The sequence below is a fragment of the Hermetia illucens genome, chromosome 1, assembly GCF_905115235.1.
Source record: "Hermetia illucens chromosome 1, iHerIll2.2.curated.20191125, whole genome shotgun sequence".
NCBI classification, from domain to species: domain Eukaryota; kingdom Metazoa; phylum Arthropoda; class Insecta; order Diptera; family Stratiomyidae; genus Hermetia; species Hermetia illucens.
Genome location: NC_051849.1, coordinates 10,655,263 through 10,681,180, shown reverse-complemented (window position 1 = coordinate 10,681,180; position 25,918 = coordinate 10,655,263). Strand labels below are relative to the sequence as shown.

Below are 25,918 nucleotides of genomic sequence, written 5' to 3'. Positions count from 1 at the left end.
GGCGCGTCCCTACACAAGGGTTTATGTCGGTATAGTTGCCTGAAGCAGTTTCTTTGTTTTCGGCTGAGCTCCATTGAGGCTGTCTTGCAATTCTTTTCCCGATCGCCCCTATCGGATTTTTTTGAAAACATGCGGCCCGCAGTATTGAGATTTCATTGTTCTACCAGTGCTGAGGAGCCTTCTGGTTATAGTAGCATCGCATGTTTCCGTGGTCCATTAGGTAATCTAGGTTATATCTCCAACGGTCTGAATATTCATATTGCCGTAGTGTCGCAAAAAATATGTCTTCCTCAAAAAACTTCATCGTCTCTCCTCGATCTCACGAGAGCTCATTTTGGTGATCGATCCCCCTTCGTGTATATATAGGTTTTACAAGTCTGATTCAGAATTTTCCAAACTAATTTTGGAACTTTTCAAAGTAATTTTAGATTTTGCCAAGTCAATTTCAGAATTTTCCACTCCAAATTCAGACTGTTCCATTTTTAATTCAGATTTTTTCTAATATTCTACTACAGAGTTCCAGGCCAATTTTTTAATGGAGTTTGGATAATTCTAAGGCTCTGCTTTTGGCAGTCCCTCGGCGAATGCAGTCGGTGTTCCGCTGGCGGCTGTTGGAGGCCGAGTCTACTTGCACTACCTAGGAGCCGCGGGTGAGGGGACTGGCTCTGTTCTTGGTTGTAGTTCGGCGGGTATAGTTGGTGTCTTTGCTGGTGACTGTCAAGGGCGGAATCTACTCGCATGGCCGCGGGCCTTAGATAGCAAAGGCTTACAAGCTGTGCCAAGCCAAGGAGAATTTGGCCCGCTTATAATATCGCCCGATCACGATTGCTCCTGTGCCAGACGCGTGCAAATGCATTCTAGATTACGGCGGTCTGCATGGGGCACTGGCCCATAGGGGACCATGCCGCTAGGCTCGGCATACCCTACAACTCGCATTGCCGAAGCTGCGGAGAAGGAAGGGAAACCCTCATGCACTTTCTCTGCGATTGCCCAGCTCTGGCTAGAGTTAGGCTGCGGAGACTGGGCAAACCAGTCTTTGGGAACCTCAGAGAGATTTCTAGCTGCAGGGTCGGAGAGCTGCTTTCCTTCGTGAATGCTACAGGCTTGCTCTGAAGATCCGAGCCGGCTGGACTCTGCCTCCCTGCTCCTATAACAACAATCACGGCCTTAGGAGTTTGTGGCATCAAAACGACGTACCAAAGCGCTAATTGGGCTCCTCGAAGCGGCCACTGATACCTACCTACCTACCCTTGGGTAATTTTGAATCTGACTTGACTTACAAAGTAGACAATAGCAGGAATCGCACCAAAAAGGAGAATGAAATAAACGCAGACTGCGCTTAAGACTATCTTCGAAAAACGAGTCGAATGGGCGGGGCTACTCGAATAGTGCGTTTGAAGCGTAGAGTGAAATTGAATGTGCTGTTCGAAGCGGCGTGGTAATTGCAAACACTAGAGTCGCAAAAAGTCTACCAGTTTAAAGAGAGTTTATTGCTACGTTAAATATTCTCCATTTTTGTAAGCGAGTGGAGATGATTAAAGTAGACCACATGAGTAAGTACTTTTTGATGACGCGGGTGAATTTTGGTTGAACTTTTTCATAATTAAAACTATTATAACTGCGGGAGGGAACCAGGTCACAGAGGGATATTTCAGGATGCTTCCAATGAGGGGATTGCAGTGTGTTAAGGAGCGTTGGTCATTCGAAATTAGAAGAGGAAAACAATATAAAACTCGACTTTCTGGAAGCATTAAAGCAGTGATTGTCGAAGCGAACCTATCATCGTAGGTTACGCTATGGTTTTGGATGAACTTTAGATATGAGAGACTAGGAATCGGAAATTGGTGAAGCTTTACGCGAGTAGCAGATTGAGTGACATTTGCTGACATTTAGAGCCAACAAATTAACAGAAAACCAATGAACCAGAGTGTTCGATTACAGTGAGATATGGGTTCATGGGGCGATGCCGACGAAAATTTAAGTCCATCGGGGTAATCCAAGTAAGGGCACAGTTAGATACTAGACAGCTACCTCACTCCCCCTTGCCCCTCAAGGGGGAAATCAGTGCGAGTACACACGATTTCAAATTGTTTTGCCCTTGAGCATGAGCGAGATGTACCGAAAACCCGATCAGCTGTGTTTGACATACCGCCCGGACTTGCCAATGTATTGGTGAGATTGGCAAGTTTTTGCTTATGTATAAGTGAATACGTGAAACAGCTTTTTGTTATATGCGTGAGCACGCCGTAGTACCAGAATAGCAAAAGCTCACCGATCTCTCTCTTACCAATACGATTTGACGAAGATTATGCATTTTCCTTGTTTAGCGTCTCTGATGTGTACAGATAAGCTTCTGCAAGCACATTTGCAAGTGGGGTCATTTTTGTAAGGGTACTGCCTATGGTAGATCTACTGTGGTAAGGGCAAGCGAGGAGAAAGGGAGGTCATTTATCTTTTTATATATAAAAATCAATTGCTGTTCGTTAGTCTCGCTAAAACTCGAGAACGGCTGAACGGATTTATCTTATCTTGGTTTTGAAATGTTCGTGGAGGTCTAGGGGAGGTTTAAAAGGTGAGAAAATTCGAATAATTGCCGGTAAAACCCTAAAAACAGCACTTTTCTTCTTCCTATATAAGTGCGACTTACCGTGAGGCATGCCAACTATTGCATTTACTTGAGAACGATTCTAACTGGGATGATACGCTCCAGGATTCCGTAATATCTTCATCGCCGCATCAAATTCATACATTGTCTGCGATTATCATATCGACATATTTCCCCTCGAATCCAAAAGATTTGTGGGTTAAGTATAGAAATGACATGTCTGAGGATGTTTTGCATCGTGTGCGCCGTCAAACTTTGAATCCTACACTACAAATGACTACAGAAATTTACAATCAGACATTGATCATGATAGAAGATATGTGTTTATTGATGGCAAATAAAGTATTGTGATCTGGAGGAATTTATTTCCTCGATGCTCCCGGAGGAATCGGAAAAACGTTCTTAATTTCATTGCTTTTGGCGAGGATCAGATCGCGAAATGATGTTGCTCCAGCGTTGGCTTCATCCGGAGAGCTGCGACTCTGCTAGAAGGCGGGCGAACTGTACATTCTGCCTTGAAATTACCATTAAACACGCAAATTACCGAAACACCAATTTGCAACATCGCCAAAAATAGCGCAATGGCCAAGATCCTACAGGTATGCAAATTGATTGTTTGGGATGAATGCACAATGGCCCATAAGAGGTCACTGGAGGCACTGGACAGAACGTTGAAAGATCTTCATGACAACCAAACTATTTTTGGTGGGGCCATGATTCTGTTGTCAAGTGATTTTCGTCAGACTCTTCCAGTTATTCCCCGATCAACTGTTGCTGATGAACTAAATGCATGCCTAAAATCATCGAATTTGTGGCAGTATGTAAAGACACTCCAATTAACAACTAACATGCGAGTATTTTTGCAACAAGATGAAACTGCGAATGTGTTTGCGAAGCAGTTGTTAGACATTGGAAATAATAAAGTTGCAGTGGACACCTCGACCGGATTCATCACGTTATCCACAGATTTCTGTCACATCACAGACTCAAAAGAGGAGCTTATTCAGCGTGTTTTCCCAGATATAGCGCAAAAGTTCAATAACGATAATTGGCTGGGTGAACGAGCAATATTGGCAGCGAAAAATAAAGATGTCGAGGATCTCAATGCGACAATTCAGAATTTTCTTCCAGGACAGTTGGTTTCCTTCAAATCAGTCGACACCATTATGAACCAGGATGACGTAGTCAACTATCTCACGGAGTTTTTAAATTCACTGGAATTGTCTGGATTACAACCTCACAATTTGCAGTTAAAAATAGGGTCAGTTGTCATGATGCTGTGTAACATTAATCAACCTGGACTGTGCAATGGAACAAGACTGGTTGTGAAAAAGCTGATGAATAACGTCATTGAGGCAACAATCATAAAAGGAAAATACAAAGGAGAGGATGTCTTGATCCCGCGGATACCGATGATTCCAACGGATTTACCATTCGATTTTAAACGCTTACAATTTCCACTACGTCTGGCCTTTGCGATGACCATAAATAAATCGCAAGGACAGTCGTTAGAAGCTTGCGGAATCAACTTGGAGTTTCCCTGTTTCGCGCATGGACAATTATACGTCGCGTGTTCGCCTGTCGGAAAACCGCCTTCTTTGTTTATTTACGCACCAAAAAACAAAACAAAAAATACAGTTTATGAGAAAGCTTTAAATTGATTAACAAACTGTATCATAGCAGTCTGTGTCTGTCAATATCAAATTTAAACCTTATAAATAGCCAGTATCTCAGGAAAACTTTATTTTGTAATTAAGCAACATGATGTGTCGAAAATAATAATAAAACTTCATGCTTCATTCACAATATGCTTTTTTATTAAAAACGGATTCGTTTTGTTTGTTTTAAAATGATTTTATACAAAAGTTTAGGTCTTTTATTTGTCGGTTGAGGCGGTACGAAGTCTGCCGGGTAAGCTAGTAAAGAATAAAACTAGTAAGGGACCCAAAATGGATCCTGGAAACATAACAACAATTAGAAAAGTAGGAGACGAATCATATAATAATTAAGGGTAATTTTGAGTGGCAGATGATTTACAGAATTAAAGTAAAATAACTTACTAGGCTGATAGCCGTGGATCGTTATTTTAGGAAACTGGAGTGAAGGACGGTAATTATGAGAGAGAATGCGATTGCTACTCTCGCGCATGAGGGTAAGGAAAATGAAATCCTCCAAAGAACATTGGGACAACGTCCTTCTGGTTTAACGTGAGCACCCGCCGTTTCAACTTAACCCCACGGTTTTCTCAAGATATGGATTGATTTTGTGACCTCAATTAGGGTCCTGCTGTGACAACCAACAACAGTACCAGCCTATATTGAGTACATGGGTCAGTATTCACCACCGAACTAGGGAGTACGGCATCTGGGTTGTAAGCGCAACTCCACCCTTGAGGCCCCAATGTCTATGCCCGCTTGGATATAACAACAACCCCCCTGAACCTCCCATTAGGGCACCAACTGCTAATAAGTGGCTTGAGAGCACATGCACCAGGAGTTCTCCTGAGACACAGAGGGGTATATCGGTTCTCATTGTACCAGATAACATCTGTTAAGGCTTCGGGGCCGAAGTCACTTCAGAAGAGTCCCGTGCTGACTCGGGTCTGAAAGCCCTAATTAGACCATGGAGCATTCGCCGTACACATCGTGACCAGCAATCAATATGAATACATTATTTTTCGGTGCTACATATGGAGAATCTCCTTGTGGTTTTCCTCCTCGCCACCTTAGAGCACCAGAACTTCGGGATCGGTTCACTTAGAGCAACTGGTTCTCGAAATATCGGTATATGAAGAAGAAAAAAAAATCTTCTTTAAAGGAAAATTTTGCCTATTTTTGGTTTTCTAATTACCAAATTTCCGACTACCATCACGACATCCAGGTTCCTGGAAAACTATTTTGAAATGCAATGACTAGAATAGAAATTGCTTATATCCGAACAATAAAAGCTCTCAAACTTCATTACGCTCTCTCTACTTTTCTCCGTCATTTCTCCCTTCATTGATTCAAACCTTTCAACATATTTTAAACGAAATCCTACTAAACTTGACATAAACCCAGTTCCTACCTGTTGATGCAATTTTCCACTTTTCCGTACTTAACCTCTGGAAAGTACGAATGAAGGTCGCTGCAATTAGATTAGATAGAGTACAAGCGTGCATTGCTATGCATTGTTCTGTTCTGATGTTGTATCTACGAGTCGATATGTTGTTTACTTTATGTGTGTGAAGTTGAACAAGATTTTCCTTGGAAATTGTCGACTCCACTAGGTGAAGACATGGCGTCATGTATCGTAATTTGATCGTTATTTATCGATAAAACATGAGCGCTAGAGAACATGTTCATTAAGTGAGAGAGAAGCTTTCGGGGTATCTTTCGCTTTTATTACATCGACCCATATATGATGGCTCTATCTTATCTTAGTGCTTCGCTAACGAAAGGATTCATTCTTGAGCACTTGAATCCTTATCTATTGTGGTTTTATATTAAAATCTGCGATATTCCCTGCTTCCAATTTGTTCATTTATTTAACGTAAAATATAACTAATCCCAGATTAAAAACTTTCAAATGAAGGAGTAAGTTGGTATAAGCGGGCATTCCCAAGGGCACTATGTTGTGCCATTTTCTTGTCAAAAATTCTAAAGATGGTGACCACTTTAGGAAGGACACGGGGAGCAAATCAGATCTTCAGGGCTAGCCCGTAGCGTTGACGAAGGATAACAGCTCTCCTGCAACCACATGTCTCTTTTGGGCCTCCAAAAACTGTTTACCTAATGTCCGTAACCTGCCTCTAGCTTCAGCTAGGTAATCGGAAGGAACGTCCCTGAAAGTTTCTTCCTTTTCTCCGTAAATTTGAGGTAGCACATTATAAGGTGGCATGGTGGCATGGTCTCCAATACATCATCATCAGCGGCGCAGCAACCGGTATCCGATCTAGGCCTGCCTTAATAAGGAACTTTAGAACCCCGGTTTTGGGCCGAGGTACACCAATTCGATATCCCTTAAAACTGTCTGGCGTCCTGACCTACGCCATCGTTCCATCTGAGGCAGGGTCTGCCTCGTCTTCTTTTTCTATCATAGATATTGCCCTTCCGTAGCCTACATAACAACGAAGTCTATGAGCGATATCATGAGCGTCAGGGGTCCCTGTCCAACGCATCTCCACAGGGTATCGGCTAGCTGCTTGGCAGCTCCATATCTGTACAGGGAGTGCACGATCCATGAAAAAATGCGTAAATTGTTATTCCGTTGTCGTTGCCAGGTTTGTCGTTCTAAAGTCTATGCTGTCCGAGGCTCCTTCTGTGGCTTCGTAATGTTGGTTTTCCGTGTAGGGTTGTCAGCCCTACTCAACCCCCAACCTGGAGGACCAGTTGGTACAATTTGTTCCGTTTTTTGGGCCGGGGACCCGCCTTCATCCTCCTCCGTCTGCAGTTTTTCGTTAAGAAAGAGCTCGCAGCGGTCATCACGTGAAGGTGGAGATAGGGTTTGGCAGTAGAGCTGTTGTGTCGGTTGAGCAGGCGTTTCCCAGGTTTAATGCTCCATCGTGAGTACCAATATACGTTTCGCCCTGGGACCTATATTACCCTTTCACCACCCTATAAGCCAATGCCCCGTGCAAAATTAGACGTGGTCGAAAGTCTGGAGCCCCGAAAGACGCACTTCTCGACAGAGATCAGGCAATGGATATTCTTGATTTTTCAAATTGAATAGAAGACGTACTTGTGAGACGACTGATCGGAGGGAAGGACGAAATGAGGATTTAATTGTCCCCTCAATAACTAGGAAAGGGAACATAAATAGAACAATTTTGGATTTCTTTCTTGATTGAAGGTCAAGCAATGAAAAAGGCGACAAGTAGTCGCCGAAATATGTATATTAGCCGAAAATAAAAAAAAAATTAGTAAAATGGAATCTCTTTGATTTTTTTGTTTCTTAGCCCATGCGAATCACCGTAGTCCTGTACACGTTTGGGCGCCTTAGGCCCAAAAAGTTTTGTGTTCGGGTTTTGCTGTAGGAGGGGCATATCCTCCCCGACTTAGCCTATGGTGCGTCTTCGCTATCTGAAGTCGGTGGCTGTCAGGTAGTGGAAGTAGATTCAACCCTTAACAGTCACCCGCGCATACTATCATACATAGACAAGCGTCTCTCTATTCCCAGCTCTGATCCAGATTAGATTAAATTATTCCAGTTCGTAGCATGGACCCATGCTGGGTTGGAAGGCAATGAGGTAGCGGATGAACTAGCCAAGAAGGGAACAGGGATGCCTTTACACGGGCCAGAACCCTTCTGTGGAATCGGAAACGGTTTCATGGCTATGAATCTAAGAAACGAAGAGAAACGGTTGAGGGAACTATATTGGGCGGGCCTACCAGGGATGGAGCAGTCCAGGGTGCTTATTGTAGGATATGAACCCATGCGTACAAAGAATTGCTTAAACCTCACCAAAAAGAACCTCCGAATCATAGTGGGAATTCTCACTGGTCATTGTCGGCTGAACTATCACCTAGGGAAGCTAGGGATATCTACGGACACTGCCTGCAGGTTCTGTGAGGAGGAGGATGAAACCTCTATGCACGTCCTGGGACAGTGTCCGGCACTTGTGCAAAGTAGGTCGATACATCTGGGAGAACATTTAATACCAGATGCAAAGCTGAAACATCTGGAAGTGGGGAACATACTAAAGTTCCTAACGGTTACAAGCCTGCTTGAGATACTATGATCAACAGGTACACTATAACCAGTAAAAGGGGCACAATAGTTCTTCAAGGACGCGGTGCGACTTTCCCTTAACAGAATAATAATAATCGATCCTATCCAAGACACCCTTTCTCCTCACTTCCTGGTTACAACCTCTTTGATGGCTTTGGCACTCATACTTGGCTATAGTATTGCATGTTATTTGCAGTGTAACGACATGTCAATACTGCGAATTACCTCGCGGAGAGCAATCTATGTGGGTGTGCCTTTTAGTTAGGCGTGCTCAAATTTAGAGGAGATCGACTTTTCCGTGATCATTCTTAAGTGGATCTCTAGGATGCGCTCTAGGTAAACTCGTCAGAGTCCGCTACAACCTTGCATTACTCTGAATGCCTATTCGGAGGGACGCTCCAGAGGCTTCCTCACACTGCCAACTTTGGTGAATACATGTAACTACGTTACTAGATCCTTTTGAACGAAGATCCTTTCACGATGGGGGTGAATAGAAGATTAGATGCTTTTGGCTACATGTGGAAATCAAATTTCTGAAATCGCTCGGAAACGATAGGTAAGTGCTGATGTTGCTGTTCTGATGATGCTGACGCTACTAGGATATCGATGTACACGAATTGGAGTCCTCTGATTGCGGTGTCTATGTATCGCTGAAAAGTTTGTGCCGCATTTTTACAGACGGTATGTCATACTTCAGAATTCAATCAGCCCAAAGTGGATGATAATAGCTGCCGTGGATACGTCTTCTGGTGCTACCGATGTTTGGTAATACGTCCTGGTGAGGTCCCACATTTTAAAGATTTTACTTGACTTGAGTTTACACGAAAAGTCCTGCAGCTAGGCGATTAGATACATGGCCGGTATACGGATGCCAAGTACCATTTTTCTTGGGCGTGAGGTGGAGCGGTTTAGTCCACTGGCTGTTAAACGGGCGACAGATTCCTTGGACAATCATAAATTCTAACTCTGTCTTGTCCATCTGGAGATTTTCCTTGATTAATTTGCGGGCTTGTTGTGCCACTGGTGGAGCTAATGTAGCTAATGTAATGTAGTGGAACGCTCTCCCATTTTTTACCTCCCCTGGACTGGCCGTGACGCAATACATCTGGTATTTTTCTGTCAATGCTAAGGCAAAAATTGATGAGCCGTTATTGTCAGTCCTTTTACTCATGCTATAAGGCTTGTCCCTTCGTCAATTATATGTTGTTGTCTTATGTTCACCAATAGGCCAAATTGGTGTACCTCGGCGCAAAATCGGAATATCTGGAGTTCCTTTTTAAAGCAGGGTCGGATACCAGTTGTTGCTCCGGCAACGTGTTATTGGGTGCGGAATCAGCAGTGTTAAATTAGCTTTTTGTGTATGCTTTCTTGTTCTTATCTGCAGGAGTGATGAGACGTTGGTTCCTGTATCTATGAGAGTAATTTGAACCACGTCTTCCTGTCCAGTAAAATCAAGAAAGTTTTTTTGAAAACACGCCTGAATGCGAGGCAACTTTTCTAGTTTTCCTGCTTCCAACGGCACGACGCTTCCCACTTGCATAGAGGCGTCAACCCTTCAGATAACTACGGAATTTTGAGCGGGCTTTTCGATCCCTATCGCTTGGTCTAGGACATCGCTCTACACTCATCTCGTTTCATTGGTTCACCACCTATAACAGCTCAGACTGGAGTAACTCAACTTTGTCGGTTTAGGACGGGCCTACTGCACCGGTGCGATAGCCAGTGGATGCTGTATTTCTGCAATTCGATCGGTAGCTTCCGCCAACTTGTCTAAGACCGTGTTCTTACCAATATCCGTGACCACAAAACGGACATACTCCGGTAGCTGCTTCTGCTAGAGTGTATAAGATCTTGATCTTGCAAGTAGTGCGCCGACATTTTTCCTACAATCTGGTCCCGTGATACCTCGCACGTGATTCAGTTAATGCTAAAGGTGGCTTCCACTTTCGAAAATCAAGAGCCCACGTCTTCCGTATAAAATTCTAGATATTCTACGACGTGAGGGGCTTTCATGCCGATTTTCTCATCGGACGGATGCTTTGTCTGGGAAGGATCCTGTACGATAGGCGTTACCACGTGTTAGGCATTTTTCACCCCGTCTAGTTGCTACTGTAGTAGATGAACTCGCTTCTCTATGTCCCTTTAAGCTACTGCGGCGGGCGGGGTCTGTCAGTGTGTCGTTCTCAGCAGTTTGTGAAAAATTAACTCCGCAGGATACAGTGTGCCTCGTTGCTATTATCTGTCAACGAGATGACAGATCGGAATTTCCATGGTTTTCTTTAAACGTGTCCACGTATTCACCTAACTTCTTTGCCTCTCGAATTTTCAGGTTTCGGCACCAATTTTGTGGGAATCGAACCAGGAAAGTGTTTACGATACGGAGTTGCACGGATCGTTGAAAAATTGTGAGAGAAGCGTCTTCGATGGTACTGTTCTGCGGTATACAAGCGAACGTTTTCGAATCGCTGATCACCACGGTTTTCATTCTATATTTAGCTGGTTTGGCACGAAGGTAAACTTTGAAAGGGCATTGTCTTCAAAAGGAATGCAACTGCTTATCGCTCCCCTCGGATACTACCTCGTCATGTTGGATAGCTTATAGAAGTTGACTACTAGCCTAAGAGTGAAGTTACGGATGTCAGTATCTCCAAGTGGTAAGAAGTCACAGACTTCGAATTCTTACATCAATCAAGTCCCGACGGAGACAGGGATTCTGGTAGCCTTATCAGATTTATGTTCTCTAATGGAGAAATCTGTGGAAAGCATGCTAACATGTGCCAAATCGCTTGTCCTTTTTCTATGTGGAGTCCGCCGTGTATTCAATGCAGTCCGATACTTCTTTAGTTGCTTCATGACATATAGTTTTTTGGGAAGGATTGTCAGCACTACATTAGCCTCCAATCTGGAGGACGAATCGACGCGGTTTGTTCTTGGAATTCCCAGCGATCTTCACGTGGAAGTGGAGATAGGATTTGGTAGGTTCAAAGTAAGGTGAACAGGCTGCGTTGGGTGGGTCACTTAATCCAAATGGACGAGGAGGACCTTGTCCGGGAAGGCTAAAGGTAGAAGACGTTAAGATGAGTCCCGGCATGAGTGGTGCGATGGGTTTGCCAAGAATTTGCTGAGTGTGACCAACTGAACTAGACAGCCTTGGCACGTGATTTGGGCATCTGGAGCTTTCGTTTGCAGCAAGTTAAAATCGAACAACGCTTGTGGCGCCATTGGTGATAATGATGAAATAAGGACATATAGCGTTTTATACTGAAGAACAACTCTCTCATTAAAATTTCGGTATTCGCTATAACGAATAGTGAACCTCCCGTGCATATTTACCGTTTTCTTGTGAAAACGCTTGATTGGATTAAACTCCGCATTCAGCTCAGCAAGCGTTTTCCTCACAGCCTGGATCCTGCACTTAACCTTCTAAAACCAGGATGAAAGTCTAAGCAACTAGACTAAAAAGAAAAAAGTTGATTGACAGTTTCGTCCAGGACTCCGCCTTTTTTGGGTTAAACACCCAAGTTTATCAAATAAGTTGACTGACGAGTTCGTGCAGGGCAGAGGCAACTCATCTGATGCTACCTCACCTCTGCCCTGGGAGCAGCGTGACCGAAAGTAACGACAGGTGGTAATCGCTCCACTACACGACATGAGTGCGAATTGTATTGAAGTAGAAATGAGGTCTACGATTTTGCAGGGGGGACTGCCAGCAGTGGATACTCTGGAAACCCTTTTTAGGCTATTTTTTGTTGAAGATGCTGGGAGTCCTGAGTCCGTATCCACTTGATGATGGAAGGGACTAGTTTGGAAGCAACTCATTTCCTCTCTTGTGGTCCACGGACTCCTTATTTTTGGATTAAACACCCAAGTTTATCGAAAAATTTGTTTGACAGTTTCGTCCAGGGCAGAGACAATTCATCGGACGCTGCTTCACCTCCTCAAGTGAATGCGGACTCAGGAGTCCCAGCATCCTCAACAAAAAATAGCCTAAAAAGGGTTTCCAGAGTATCCACTGCTGGCAGTCCCCCCTGCAAAATCGTAGACCTCATTTCTACCTACTTCCTACTTCAACAAACGTCACTGAGGTGCTTATGCACTCTAGGGTTCGAAGTTTACTAAATATTGTGAATTTGCACTTCTGTCAGTTTTTCTCGTCCTGTTTTATTGTAAATTATTTCAAAATTGATACGTTTTAAAAATTATAATTTGGCATTCGTGTTTCTTGTCTGAAATTACAAATGGATGTCATCTCAGAGGAGAGTAGCTACGATTTAAATTCAAAAGAACGATGGGATTTCTTGATAAAAGTGTCCATGCTTGTTTTGGCATTACTGGTGGCGACGATTCTTCAATCAATTCCAGTCATGATTATGTAGGTATATTGAGGACTCCAATTTTCAAACTGACACTAATTATTTTTCCATCCTAGTGCCGAATTCCAAGATAAATTGAAACAATTCTGGATGATTATATTCGCTCCTATCACCATTTACGCTATCAGCATGGTCTTGAGTATAATCTACTCTAAAGTGCAGCGGACCGTACCTTATAATATAATCTTGATGGTGGTAGTAGTACGTATCTATACCTCAATCTTTCCTTGCTATTGTTGAATATAATTTGGATTTCCTCAGGTGGAGGCGTTGACAATGATCATAATGTTTTTCACGGCCGCTTTTGGAGACATAGCATTCATCGTAGGGTTTTGCTGTAGTCCCTTTACCTGCGTGCTTCTGGGAGTCTTATCGTATTATTTCAAGGCAGGGTTCTGTCGACATTCAATATTTTTCAACATTATATAGTGTGGCACTTTCCTAGGGCCGAGGGGCAAAAAAAATCCAAGCCCAACTTGAGCCTTACTTAAGACTACAAAGTTTATAACTTTTCTCTTAGATACATCCAAAAAGTCCGCGGTGGGTGGTAACGATCTTGATGTTCATCACATTATGCTATATGATGCCTGCATTGATTCTAGCATTTTTCATTTCGCTACGGGCAGTCGCAATTGTTACTTTGTTCATTTGCTTTTGCACATTTTCAGCGGTAATTTATGGTAAACTTGCATGGGATTAATTATACCAGTTTCTTCTTCTTCTTATTTCAGTACTTTTATTATCAATGTCAGGACTTACTACACGGAAACTATTCCACTAAGAAAATCGCCAAATATATTTACACAGCACTGATTTTATATATGGATTTTATGGCTTTCGTCCTTATTTTCATGAGCCTGACAAGCTTAAGGAACCTAAAAGATCGTCAGAAGGAATCCTCTCCATAGATTTTAAGTAATTCTAATTTAAATTTTGCAAATAAAGCTCATCTAAAATAAAAAATACTTTGTTGACTGATTCACGGCTTGGGCGGGCTGCTTGAGACATTGCTGGAGGATTGGTTTGGCAAATTTCATTTCTTTGAGGGTTTCCAAACATTTCGAAGGTCGATTTGCGCCTTTTAAAGTCAGTTTTGTTTTCTTTGTGAATCATGCTGAATGGTCCGTCTATACCAGACGCCGTTTGTTGCGCTGTTGATGATGATGGTTATATTTTAGAAGAAATAAGTTTTGACAAAGATTAAGGATGAATCATATTTTTGGGTCGCGAATTTTCATTATTTTCCGGCGTGTTTCCGGTTTACATTTTGGAAATTGTAAAAAAGACTCGTTAAGGGTATATGAAGGCCCTGGGGTTTTAGCACGAGTACCTACCACGTGAGCATATTCCCACGTTGTTCTTTATTGGACACAGATTGATTTGGAAACCAGATTCAGAGCCCCGCCCTGGTCGGCACAACGGTACTGATCTATACTGAGTGCAGGCTCAGCCTTAATTTTTTTTTTTTTTGGGGTAGGGTAGGTGCAGTAGGGAATGCATTTACGCACACAGTGTTGGACTCCCGATTCGGTACGTCGTCGGACTACCAACTAAACACCTCCCCATCGTCTGAGAGCTAGCCTGGAACCGTTTGTCACATTACTTCGGGCCAGCCCCCGAACTCTCCCGCCTTGCGGAGCCTTCAAATTAGGGAATTCCTTTCACCAACGGGAGGGGAGACGAGGAAGGGAACTATCAGTTCAAGGAGCCCCCTGCCATCCGGCTCCTCCACCGGTCGAGTTCTATCTTCTTAGCAACGAGAAGGACCCGAACGTAATGGGCAACACGGTTCCACCTGTCAGCAGTCCTCAGCATCTCTTCCACAATGTTGTCTGGAGAGAGATCCCCTGTGTTTAAATAGAGCTGCTGACGAACCCCATCCCACCTTCCACAAGAAAAAAAAGTGTGGTGGGCATCGTCCACAACTCCATTGCAAAATCCGGAGAACGCGCCTTTCCAATCTTGTGCAGGTAAGACCGAAAACTTCCATGCCCACTTAAAAATTGGGTAAGGGAATAGTCAGTCTCACCATGTTTCCGATTCAGCCAGGCACCTAAGTTGCCGATGAGCCGCGCAGTCCATCTGCCTCTAGTTTCATTTTTCCAAGAGAGCTGCCACTCGTCTAGAGTGTGTTGCCGTTCTTCGCGAGCAACCACCTCCCTTGGCTCATCTTCCTTGCGCTTGTATATGGCCTGACGCTCCCTAGCAAGAAGGGAAACGGGGATAACTCCCGCGATCACCATCACGGCCGGTTCAGAGACTGTGCGGTACGCAGACGCCACCCGTAAAGCTCCCCGTTTCTGTACTTGCGCGAGGCGTTTACGATATACCTGCTTGTTAAGAGCGCGAGCCCATACCTCTGCGTCGTAGAGCAGGACAGACTGCGTTGAGCTCATCAGGAGACATCGCCTACTAGACGTAGGACCCCCAATGTTTGCCATTAGCCTACTTAACGCCGAAATTCCAGCCGCAGCCTTGTTCGCTGCTGCTTGGATTTGCTCAGAAAAGCTCATCTTTGAGTCAAGAGTCAACCCGAGGTACTTTACCGCTGATTTTGACTCGATTATCGACTCGCCGAACGATATGGGACGCAGGGTCGGAATTCTCTTTTTAGTCAGGATGACTACTTCGGTTTTTTCCAGTGCAAGGTTGGAACCATGAGTAGTCATCCATCCGCTTACCCGTCGCATCAATATGCCGAGTCTGCTTTGCGCTTGTTCGACAGTGCGTTCAGCAACAAGCGCTGCGACATCATCTGCGTAGCCGACCAGGCGCGACTCTTCCGGGATGTCGAGTTTAAGCAGACTGTCATAGGTAGTGTTCCAGATGTCCGGCCCTAGGATGTATCCCTGTGCTACCCCCGACGTGACCTCCATCCACCTTTGACCCTCTAGTGTTTCATAGAGCAGGGAGCGGTTCCTCAGATAATCCCTCAAAATCCGTAAGAGATAGCTCGGCACGTTGAAGGTATTGTCTAGTGTGCCTAGAATGTCCTTCCATTTTACGGAATTGAAGGCGTTTCTGACGTGAACTGTTACGACGAGCACCACCCGTCGAGTTCGGCGGCTATGTGCCTCTGCTCGTCGAATGGCGTCCACGACCTGCATGACAGCATCAATTGTCGATCTCCCTGCCCTAAAACCAAACTGCCGGGGAGATAAATTCCCGGCAGCGCGTATCGCTTCAGCGAGTCTACTTCTGATGAGCTTTTCGAGCACTTTCCCAGCAATGTGAAGCATACATAGCGGGCGGTATGAAGACGGCAATTCGGGATCGCCTTTCCCGTTAGGGGTCAGCGCAAGCCTCGCAACTTTCCAACGAGCAGGGAAAATGCCCTCTTTCAGGCAAGCGTTGAATGCGCCGAGCAGTAGGTCTGGCCGGTGTTAGAATACCAGTTTGTATACCTCTGCTGGAATACCATCGTGTCCTGGCGCCTTCTTGTTTTTCATAGAAAGGACTCCAACCAACTGTTCCAACTCTTTTATAGAGAAAAGTGGACAGTCCTCTGCGCTCTCCGCGCCGACGTCACCATCCCATACGGGGTGTGCAGGGAAGAGTGCCCTCACAATGCGGTCGATCTGCTCGGCCTTAAGTGAACAGGGTTTCCGCAGAGCCCCGATTTTTCGGATTACAAGTTTGTAATCGAGTCCCCACGGATTCCCATTCACCTCGTCGATCAGATCTTGCCAGCAACGAGCTTTGCTCTTGTTTATTGCGCTACGGAGTCTCCTTTTGGCTGATTTGTACTCCATCATTATGGTACATGACTCTCCCCGATTGCCTAGACGTTGTGTTAAGCGGCGGAGCCTATGACACTCCTTCCGGAGCTCTGCCATTTCCACTGTCCACCAATACATGGAAGGTTTGCCACGCCTCGATGTCTTGCTGGGCATGGAGGCTCCGCAGACCGTCGTTATCAGGTTCATAACTGAATTTGCGACAGTGTCAGCCGCGGCGCCACCGCCCCCAGGAGTACCCTTCAGCGTGGCCCCACCTGTTTCCAAAGTTTCGACAAATTTCCCGGTGTTCACTTTCGCGACGTTCCATACACAGAAAGATCGCTGGGGTGGCGCACACCGAGAGTTTGTGTCCACCATTTCGAAAGCAATGTATTGGTGGTCACTTGCCGAAAAGTCTTCCAGAACTCGCCACCCGTCCACCAGCGACACCAGTGATTCCGACGCGAAGGTTACGTCTGGAATGCTTCCTTCGCAGCCCGGGCGCCGGAACGTTGGGGTGGATCCGGTGTTTAGAACTACCAGTCCTGTTCTCGCCGCCATTTCCAGAATTCGTTTCCGTCTGGAATCTGTGTGAGGCATGCCCCATTCAAGTGCCCTAGCATTGAAGTCACCCCCGACCAGGATCCGCCCAGCCGTGCTTAAGATAGCGTCCTCCAAAGCCTCAAGCCTCCGACGAAAGTCCGGCATCGTCTCATTCGGCGGATAGACACTAAAAAACGTTATCCCTGAACACCGAATCCAGACAAAGCCGTCCCCTCGGCCTTGGGCAAGAACCCCCAGGAGGGTGCTGTCCCGAACCCAGATGGCAGCAGTACCTGATATGTCTGGGTGCCATGAAACTGGACCCTTGTTTCGGTACTGCTCACTGATGAGTACTAAATCAGCTTTGGTCTCCGCAGCGAACTGCGCTAGTAACTCGTGAGCGGTTGCACTCCGGTGCATATTGATTTGTAGGATGCGAATCATGTTGACCGTATCCTAGCTCTTTCCAGTTCTGCTCTGAAAACTGGACACCGCCCCGATCCCGCAGTGTGCGCAATGCTCTCATCAGTCGCGCCTTTTCATTGCAGCTGTACCTGACCGCATTTACGGCATGTTGCCCTTCTGTCAGGTCCCCGACAGTTTGCAGATGTGTGCCCATAATCCAAACATCTGTAACATGAAGGTAGATCTACGCCTTTTAAAGTCGGTTCTGTTTTCTGGGTGAATCAAGCTGAATGGTCCGCCTATACCAGACGCCGTTGATGATGATGATGGTCATATTTTAGAAGAAATAAGTTTTGACTAAGATTAAAAATGAATCATATTTTTGGATAACGAATTTTCATTATTTTCCGGCGTGGATCTTCTGTCCCGCGTTACCATTACTATTTTGCATTTTAGAAATTAAAGAAGACTCGTTAAGGGTATATGAAGGCTCTGAGGTTTTAACGCGAGAAGCTGCCGTATGAACATATTCCCACGTTTTTTATTGGACACAGATTGATTTGGAAACCAGAATCAGAGCCCCGCCCTGGTCGGCACAGCGGTACTGGTCTATACTGAGTGCAGGCTCAGCCTTCATGCGAGGCCTACCTCTGCCGCCCGAGTTACACAGCGCAACTTCACGCTTAAATCCACGAGGAGCTCTACCTGTGATATGGGCACAACTACCATGAAACTCCCACAAGGGGGTCAACCGCAAAACCAAAAAAAGAGAACATGCCCAAGGAACTCTCCTGGAACATATGCTCTCGGAGAGCTATCCCGATCCTAACTGTACCAGATAGCCTCCGGTGATCATTCCATTGCAGACTCAGGTCCAACAGGTTGACCTTAGGAGCACAGAAAAAAATGAAGAAAAAGTTTAGTACTGCTGACTTTATTTGTTAGCTGTTGTTATTCTTTGTTAATTCGGTATCTTTTTTTGTGCCCAATTATCTGTGCATCGGAGGCATGTCGATTGAAGTTTTTCCTGTTTAATGTTCTTCTGTTTTTTGAGGAGTGTCGAATGTTTCATGCATTTCCTTTGTTCGGCTTCTGATGATGTCTCTGTTGTCTCCATTTTAGGTCGCTATGTCGGGGATGTATTTATTTGGGTTCTTAAAGTAACCCTGGACTCCTTTTATTTGATACCTCACATGACTACATTTGGAGAAATAAAGTGCTTGTATGGAGGTCCTCGTCCTCTTTAAATTCCATCTAGAATTATGTCATTCCACTGTATGGGTGGAATTTCACAGTGCGCATATGGCTGCCAAATTTTGTCCAAAAAGCAGTAACCGTTTTCCAGAAAATCACGTGTGACAGACAGACAGCCGGCCAAGAAATTTATAGGTAAGAAAAGGTCACGTTTAAAAAAGAAAAACGAAAATTTAATAAGTTTCGAAGAACGTTCGATCCAGAGGTTGGACCAGAGCTAGGCGAAAGTACGAGAGAGAAAGAGAGTTTTCAAAGGAAGCTAGCTTGCGTAAAAGTTTCTCTTGACCGGGAGAGTTTGAAGTCGACGACAAAAGCAGGTCTCGATTCGAGCCTTTGATTTCAACAAGAAACTGGAATCGATGCCATAGCCACTCCCCCTCTAGTGTTGGTCACTAACTGCAGATATCCGCTTGTTTGGTCGCTGTGCGAAGGTTTGCAAAGCTGATGGTGAGACACTCGTGATTTTGGCGTCGCGATGGTGGATTTTTGATTGGATCTAAACCTAAGCACTGAAGAAGGAAACAAGTAGTTGCCGAAATATGCATATTTACCTTTTAATAAATAATTTTAGTAAAGTAAAAGAAAACGGTTTTTGGATTTTCTTTTATGTCTTTATTGGATTCCGAAGGAACTATTGTCGTTGTGGAGACTGACGACAAAAGGGATCTGCCAATTCAAGTTGCACTCGTTTTAGACTCTCAGTGAAGTTGGGGCACGGGTGGCCGTTGATGCCACTAAAAAACGAAGAAGACTGGCTAAGGGAGCTGTACTGGGCGAACTTACCAAGGATAGTAAAGTCAAGGGTGATCATGAAGGGCTAGGAACCCAAGCGGTCGAAAGATTTTTTAATCCTCACAAAGAAGAGCCTCTGGGTCATAGTAGAAATACTTACTGGTCGCTGGGAAGGGAAGGTAGGGACATCTACGGACACGACCTATTGATTCTGTAGGGAGAGTGATGAAATCTCTATACATGTTTTCGGACAGTGTCGTCATTTGTGCAAAGTAGGCTGAGACACCTGGAAAATACTTAATACCAGATGCCAGTTTGCAATATTTGGAATTAGGAAACGTAATAAAGTCCCTGTCGGTTATGGGCGTAAACGGCATACTGTAGTTTATAGGTATACTTCGTTGACTATATTATTATTTTGATGTTGGTAGCAGACGTGTGGTTGGTAATGCAGAGAATGGTCTGATTGAATGTGGTGGGCATAGCAATGAACAGGCATCTACTACCTGGTTGTCCATTCCTTACCGATCTTGGAGATTACCTAGTGTTGTAAGACGTAAAGCGTTGCTGTGCGGTGTAGACCGTAAGTGGTCGATGTTCGGTGGAAATTATGAAGGAGCAACGATCTAGAAGACGTTAAAAATGTTGGACAGGACAGCGAGTAGCTCTCGATTGTAGGGGTTGTAACGACTCTCGTTGTTCGTGGCAGTTTCATAGAGAAGAAATCTAGAAGTCGCCTGATAGCACGATAAAATTCTTGCTCGAAGGAGGCGCTGAGGACGATGTTCGATGCGCCTGTTCTTAGGACTAGAGTGACGTTCGGAGACAAGAACAAGGTTGTCGTGGCATCGGCGAGCGCTACTTTGCTGCTTTGAAATGCGGTTTCTGCGAGGCCGTATCAAATATGAACAGGACTATTTCATTCATTTCACTTTATTTTTCTATACAATCTACAGCTAAGGGAATTCATTTTTCCCATCGAAGTGGGGGTTTTTGAATCCTGTTGTCAATCAATTTCTTTGGACGTTCTTCAAGCCACTGTCGCACGAGCGCCTCCATTACCTCGTCTTCGTCAAATCGGCTTTCTTCCAAGTGCTTCTTTTCATCATCATCATCAACGGTGCAAAAACCGGTATCCGGTCTAGGCCTGCCTCAATCAGGAACTCCAGACACTCCGGTTTTGCGTCGGGGTCCACCAATTAGATATCTCTAAAAACTGTCTGGCCTTCTGACTCTCAGGCAGGGTCTGCCTCGTCTTCTTCTTCTCGCTCTATGAACCTTCTGACTCTCAGACAGGGTCTGCCTCGTCTTCTTTTTCTCGCTCTATGAACCTACGGATGTTTTCTGCGGTAACACTCATCGGGTGGCTCTCTCGTCTCCCAGAGAATTCCTTATGCCACGCAAATACGTGGGTCCTTGCTAGGTATTTGCTCTGAGCTGTGCAAACGCTCCAAAATTTCGGTTGGATTCACTTCTTCCCTGGCCAAAAATTTAGAAATAATTCTTCGCTCTTTCTTTTCACACTCTCGCTCTTGGTTGCTCTCGATACTAAGAGGTTCGTTCCCCTCTTTTCAATAAAGGTTGCTGGTACACTTTACATCAATCCTTTCCAGGTATAGCGAAGCCAAATAGGCACCCACGACATCCATCATCATACCGTCCGATTTGCTCTATCGACACGGTTGGAAAGATGCTCAAAAGGGTCATCTAGAATAGACTGCTCCCTATTATTGAATATAAGGAGGGATTATGGGAGCGAAAATTTGGATTTCGATAAGTCACTCAATGATCGACGTCGTAGATGTTGTTTTTAAGCTGACTCGAGACGCGATGTCTAATAAATGCTGTGCCGTGGTGACGTTGGACCTCAAAAATGCTTTCAATTCCGCTAGCTGGGAGTGGATAAAAAGCTGGCTAAAACGAGTGTCCCTAGTTGTTTGACTAAGCTTCTCGAAAGTTACCTCTCGGGGAGGACATTTTGGTACGATACGAATGGGGGATCCAAGAAGTACACCGTCATCGCGGGAGTACCACAGGACTCAGGGTTGGGTCCTCTCCTGTGGAACGTGATATACAATGGGGTCCTTCTCTTTCCGTGCCAAAGGAGGTCACGATAATCGCTTTTGCAGATGATCTAGCTGTGGTTGTCGTCGCGAAACAACCTGAAGACTTTGAAGAGTACTTTAACGAAACCATTAGCGTCATAAAAGAGTGGCTGGAGATGGTTCAGCTTGACCTTGCGGAACAAAAGACGGAGGCGGTCTTAATTGCTAACCATAGGAAAATTAATACGGTCAATATTCGTGTTGGTGACCAGATCATCACTTCGAAGTCGGTTACCAAATACCTGGGGGTGATGATTGACGCTAAAATCAATTTCAAGGGACACCTACATTATGTTTGTGAAAAAGCGGCAAATACCAGCGTATTATTAGCGCGGATGATGCCTAACATTGGAGGTTCAAGATACAGTCACAGATTACTAGTGGCCGGAGGGGGCTTACTTAACGCTATTATACGCGGCATTGGTTTGGGAGGAAATATTAGCGTGTTAGAATAATCAGAGGAGGGTAAATATAGTAAGTCAGTTAGTGGCATTAAGGGTGTCTAGCGCCTTCAGAACAATAGGTAACGTGTGTTTTTGGGGGTGATCTCGTTGGACATCCTGCCAAGTGAGGCACGTTCCCTGTACGAGAAAAGCAGAACGAAACCACTTGAAAAAGGTACAGAATAAGAATAAGGCGAGAGGTATTGGAAAAGTAGCAGCAACGGTGGGATGACTCGCAGAGGGGTCGCTGGACCCCCACTTTGGTTCACCTTGGCGACGTCACGGCGAGATTAACTATTATCTGACGCAATTCCTGTCAGGGCATGGGTGGTTACAGGAAGTATCTGCAGCAATTCAGGTCATATAATTTTCTCTTTTGTCCTGAATGTGGTTGCACACCTGAGAACCCGGAGCATGTTATGTTCCACTGCCCACGATTTCACTCAGAGAAGAGGGAACTGAAAAACTCTCGGAAAATCAACATAAGCCCGCAGAACATCGTCGGGGAAATGCTGAAGTCGGAGGGAAACTGGCGTACGGTGAACTCCGCAATCAAAATTATATAGGAGGAACTTGGAAAAGCGGAGCGCGCCAGGAGGACGAAAAGAACGGAAGGGTTTAGTCGCTTAAAGCGTAGTTCTCCTCACAAAGTAATGCTTTGCAGCGGTTCCACGGAGAAGGAAGAAGGAAAAAGTGGGAGTGGTTCAGTGGGTGCTGCAGCCTGGGGCGGAAGTGTCCTTCTAAGATTTACACCTCCATTCATAAAAAAGACAGACAGAGAGACAGTAAACCGATTTTAATAAGCGTTTGTTTTAGTAGTCGCGCTTATATTTGATATACTCTGATAATTATTGCGGCCATACTAGGCAAAACTCCGTATCTTTCGCACGAAGTTCCTTGAGAAGCTTGTTCAATGAAGCTAATATGTCAGCGGTCCTTAGAATGCAGCGACGATAGAAATTGATCCTTCCTAGCAGTTGATGAAGCTCAGCGGCTGTCTCTGGCCTTGGAAAGTCCTCGATGACTTGGACCTTGTGCGTAGGAGCCTGATACACTTTAAGAGGACGGTATGGCCGATGTATTTTACTTCATTCATGCCGCATTTAGGTGGGTTGATAAGTAGTTTCGCGGGAGATAGGGTGGAAAGAAGTCATTGCAGGTGCCGAAGGTGTTGATCGTACTCACTCGAAGCCACGAATATGTCGTTCAAGTAGGATCACGTGAACGGACGGTTCCGCAGGAGATTGTTAATTGTTGTTAATGCACCACGCATTGGAGCGACCGGGGTGCATTTCGAAGACCAATTGATGACCGAATGCATTTATGATCATCGTTTTCGGAGTATCCTTTTCTGCGTTCAGGATCTGGTAAAAGACCTTACGGAGATCGATCACAGAAAAGATCTTGGTTTTCATCTCCTTGACCGGGTGAATTCGAGAAGGCCGAATTCATTTATGATCTTCGCCTTTGGGGCATCCTTTTCTACGATCGGGATCTGGTAAAAGACCTTGCGGAGATTGACTTGATTCTCCTCTCCTGTAGCAAGTCTTCAACCGTTCAGACGCTTGTAGTCACCGGTAATTTGCCATGCAACTTTAAGGCTTTGAGATGGGGCGGAGGTGAGTCCAATGATGCTCTGATTCTGTCAATCCCGAAATTGCTTTTTGGAAGCTTCGTGGCGTAGGCCGACAAGCCTGCACTGATGTTCGAAGATTGGCGGTGAATTTTGTGATTCACCGAAAAGTTGGAGATCGTAGTGGCTATGTTCCGTGAAAAGCCGACGTGCTTGGATTCTTCTAAGAGAGCCACGTAGCGACATCTGAGTTTTTCCGAAGGTAGGGCAACTTCCGAAATGGTGAAAACTCTGCGGACGGAAGTGGCTACCACGTTGCCGTACAATGTAAGTTCTACTAATGAATCTTGTAATTTCTTACTGTAGATGTCGCTGAGGAGGCCGTGTTGAGCCAGAAAGTCTGCGCTGATGATGGCTGATTGCACATTTGCTAGGAGTACGGAAATTGCACGCTAGAATTTGGTGCCATCTTGTGTATACCGAACGCGGAGATCTGTGACACACTCGCTGTGTGGAGAGTGAAAGGTTGGTGCTGGAGTTACTTCCTCTTGCCGACAGTCTTAGGAACCGGAAAGATGACAGAACCTGAACCGGTCAGGACCTGAAGGCGGGTGTTACGATTGACTACATACCGATGGTTTTCTGCGAGAATACTAGTGACTGTCGACCTCTGCCGTCTGAGTTGAAGATGGCTTTATCAGTTTCCCTGGTTACTGTTCTTGAAATGTGAAAGTGCCTTGCATTTCCACGGGTCGTACGACTGGTGATACCAATGCTAGTGTCGGTTGGATGCGGACAGTTAGGGCGACTCCTATAAGTAATGGAGCAGAGAGTTCTCAAAGAACAACGAGAAGCACCACATGGGTCCAGAACAAAGTTATCTATAATTGAATTTGACATTTCGGTACCTTGTTCACCCCTTAGGTGACAACCTAGTAATTCTAGGGTTTTTCAAATGTTCATAGTGCGAGACGGCGAATCATATATTTTCCCCGTAATTCGACTATTTCCACCGGAATCGGGGCCAATCGTTCTCCATTTATCTAAAATTTAATGGAATACAGACTCATAAACCTAATTGAAGTGGTCCAAGGGGTGACTGAATACCAAATAAATGCGTACTACGGTCCCCGTGTGCATTTTATTAAACAATTTATTATCCAATAATTCATTGTTTTACATTGGTTGCTTTTACCTACATCCATGCAATGCGACATCATTTTGAAAAAAGTCAAGTGTGGGTGACAACTTCGTTAGCTGGCTCTAATTAAATATCTAATCAAGTATGGACTCCTGGCCTCATTGTGTTTGCATGTGCTCGGCCGCCATTAACGTGCTCCGTTCTGTGCATGCAAGCAGGGGTTGTGCATATTCATAGAAGTGCTAGGAGCGTCATCAGACGTATCCACTTGATTCCAGCTTAATTGCAGCTTCATAGGTCGGGAGACCTGTTCTATCAATTATCTGACTCATATCCATGCGAATGATACCGTTCTCATTAAATGTGTCTAAGGCGGATAGATTTTGCGTCTGCAGGGGTTGATGCTGTGGTTCAGGCTGTTGGTGTTCGGTGTGATGACTCTGTTGTTGGTGATTCCCGTGTCGATGCTGATGGTGGGGGTTCGTTTGATTTAAATTTGAATCTTGTTCAAATTCTAATGTTGATTGTGGTGCACACGAGGTGCTAGTTACCTCGTTATTCATACTATCGACTTGCACTTTATTGTCCTCTGGATGAACTAATCTTTCATTACCATTGTCGTTTTCATTTGGGTTTCCGGTATCAAAAATTGTTTCGAGGGTGTTACACGAGCAGAGGGTGGTTGCTGACTCACTATTCCCATTCTCAACATCAGCTTCGGTGGTGGTTCGCAAATGTTGAGCTGTTGCGTTCGGATATTGTTGTAATTTACCACATAATTGACATGTGTGGCACTCGTATAGGGGCTTAATGGTTTGCAGAGTGCCACCACTACTGGTGGTAACATTGTTATTGATTGAATCGGCTGATGTAGGCACGTTTTTATTGGGACTTACGTCATTTTGACTTTCAGGATTCGTGTGACTATTTTGGTCCGATTGATGCATTTGCCTTTGTAGACATGAACACGAGCCACATGTACGTAATGCTTCCGGTACTGAGTGATGCTGTTGGTGGCGATGTTTCCGGCAATTACTTATATTACATGTGTTCAATGGGAGAGCAGTTTGCCGGGCTATTGTGCAACACTTTCTGTCGAACTTTCTTATCGGCTGACGATATTTAGGGGGTGGAGATGGCCTTCCAATGAATTCATCCATTGCCAGTACCGAATCATATGATGGAGGCGGACCACTATGAACTGCTGATGATAAGTGAATTGTAGCGCTGGTAGTTTCAGGTGATTCAGCATAAAGTCTTGCTGCTTCGTAACACTGAAATAGAAGATAATAGATTTGTCAGTAAAAAATTATAGC

At 44.8% G+C, this 25,918-nt stretch overlaps 3 protein-coding genes across 16 annotated transcripts in view; 2 read left to right on the top strand and 1 right to left on the bottom strand.

The window, feature by feature from the left end:
- Positions 1-25,918, top strand: part of LOC119648203 (probable beta-hexosaminidase fdl) — a 251,745-nt gene that overhangs the window by 39,252 nt on the left and 186,575 nt on the right. The gene's annotated exons all lie outside the window — the stretch shown is intronic.
- On the top strand, positions 12,399-13,402 carry LOC119648295. 2 transcript variants are annotated; one of them, XM_038049958.1, is made up of 4 exons: positions 12,405-12,686; positions 12,744-12,888; positions 12,949-13,074; positions 13,208-13,402. In XM_038049958.1, exons 1-4 carry the CDS (start codon positions 12,553-12,555, stop codon positions 13,385-13,387), a joined length of 585 nt encoding a protein of 194 aa, XP_037905886.1. In that variant the 5' UTR covers positions 12,405-12,552; the 3' UTR covers positions 13,388-13,402. The 2 variants fall into 2 exon arrangements, with proteins under 2 accessions (XP_037905894.1, XP_037905886.1); XM_038049966.1 differs by lacking the exon at positions 12,949-13,074 and having other exon boundaries at positions 12,399-12,686.
- Positions 24,584-25,918, bottom strand: part of LOC119648231 — a 100,858-nt gene continuing 99,523 nt past the window's right edge. For all 12 annotated transcript variants that reach the window (XM_038049855.1, XM_038049864.1, XM_038049871.1 and 9 more), the window contains exon 4: positions 24,584-25,876. In XM_038049855.1, coding sequence (XP_037905783.1) covers positions 24,857-25,876 — 1,020 coding nt within the window. In that variant the 3' untranslated portion in view covers positions 24,584-24,856. The remainder of the gene's footprint in view (positions 25,877-25,918) is intronic.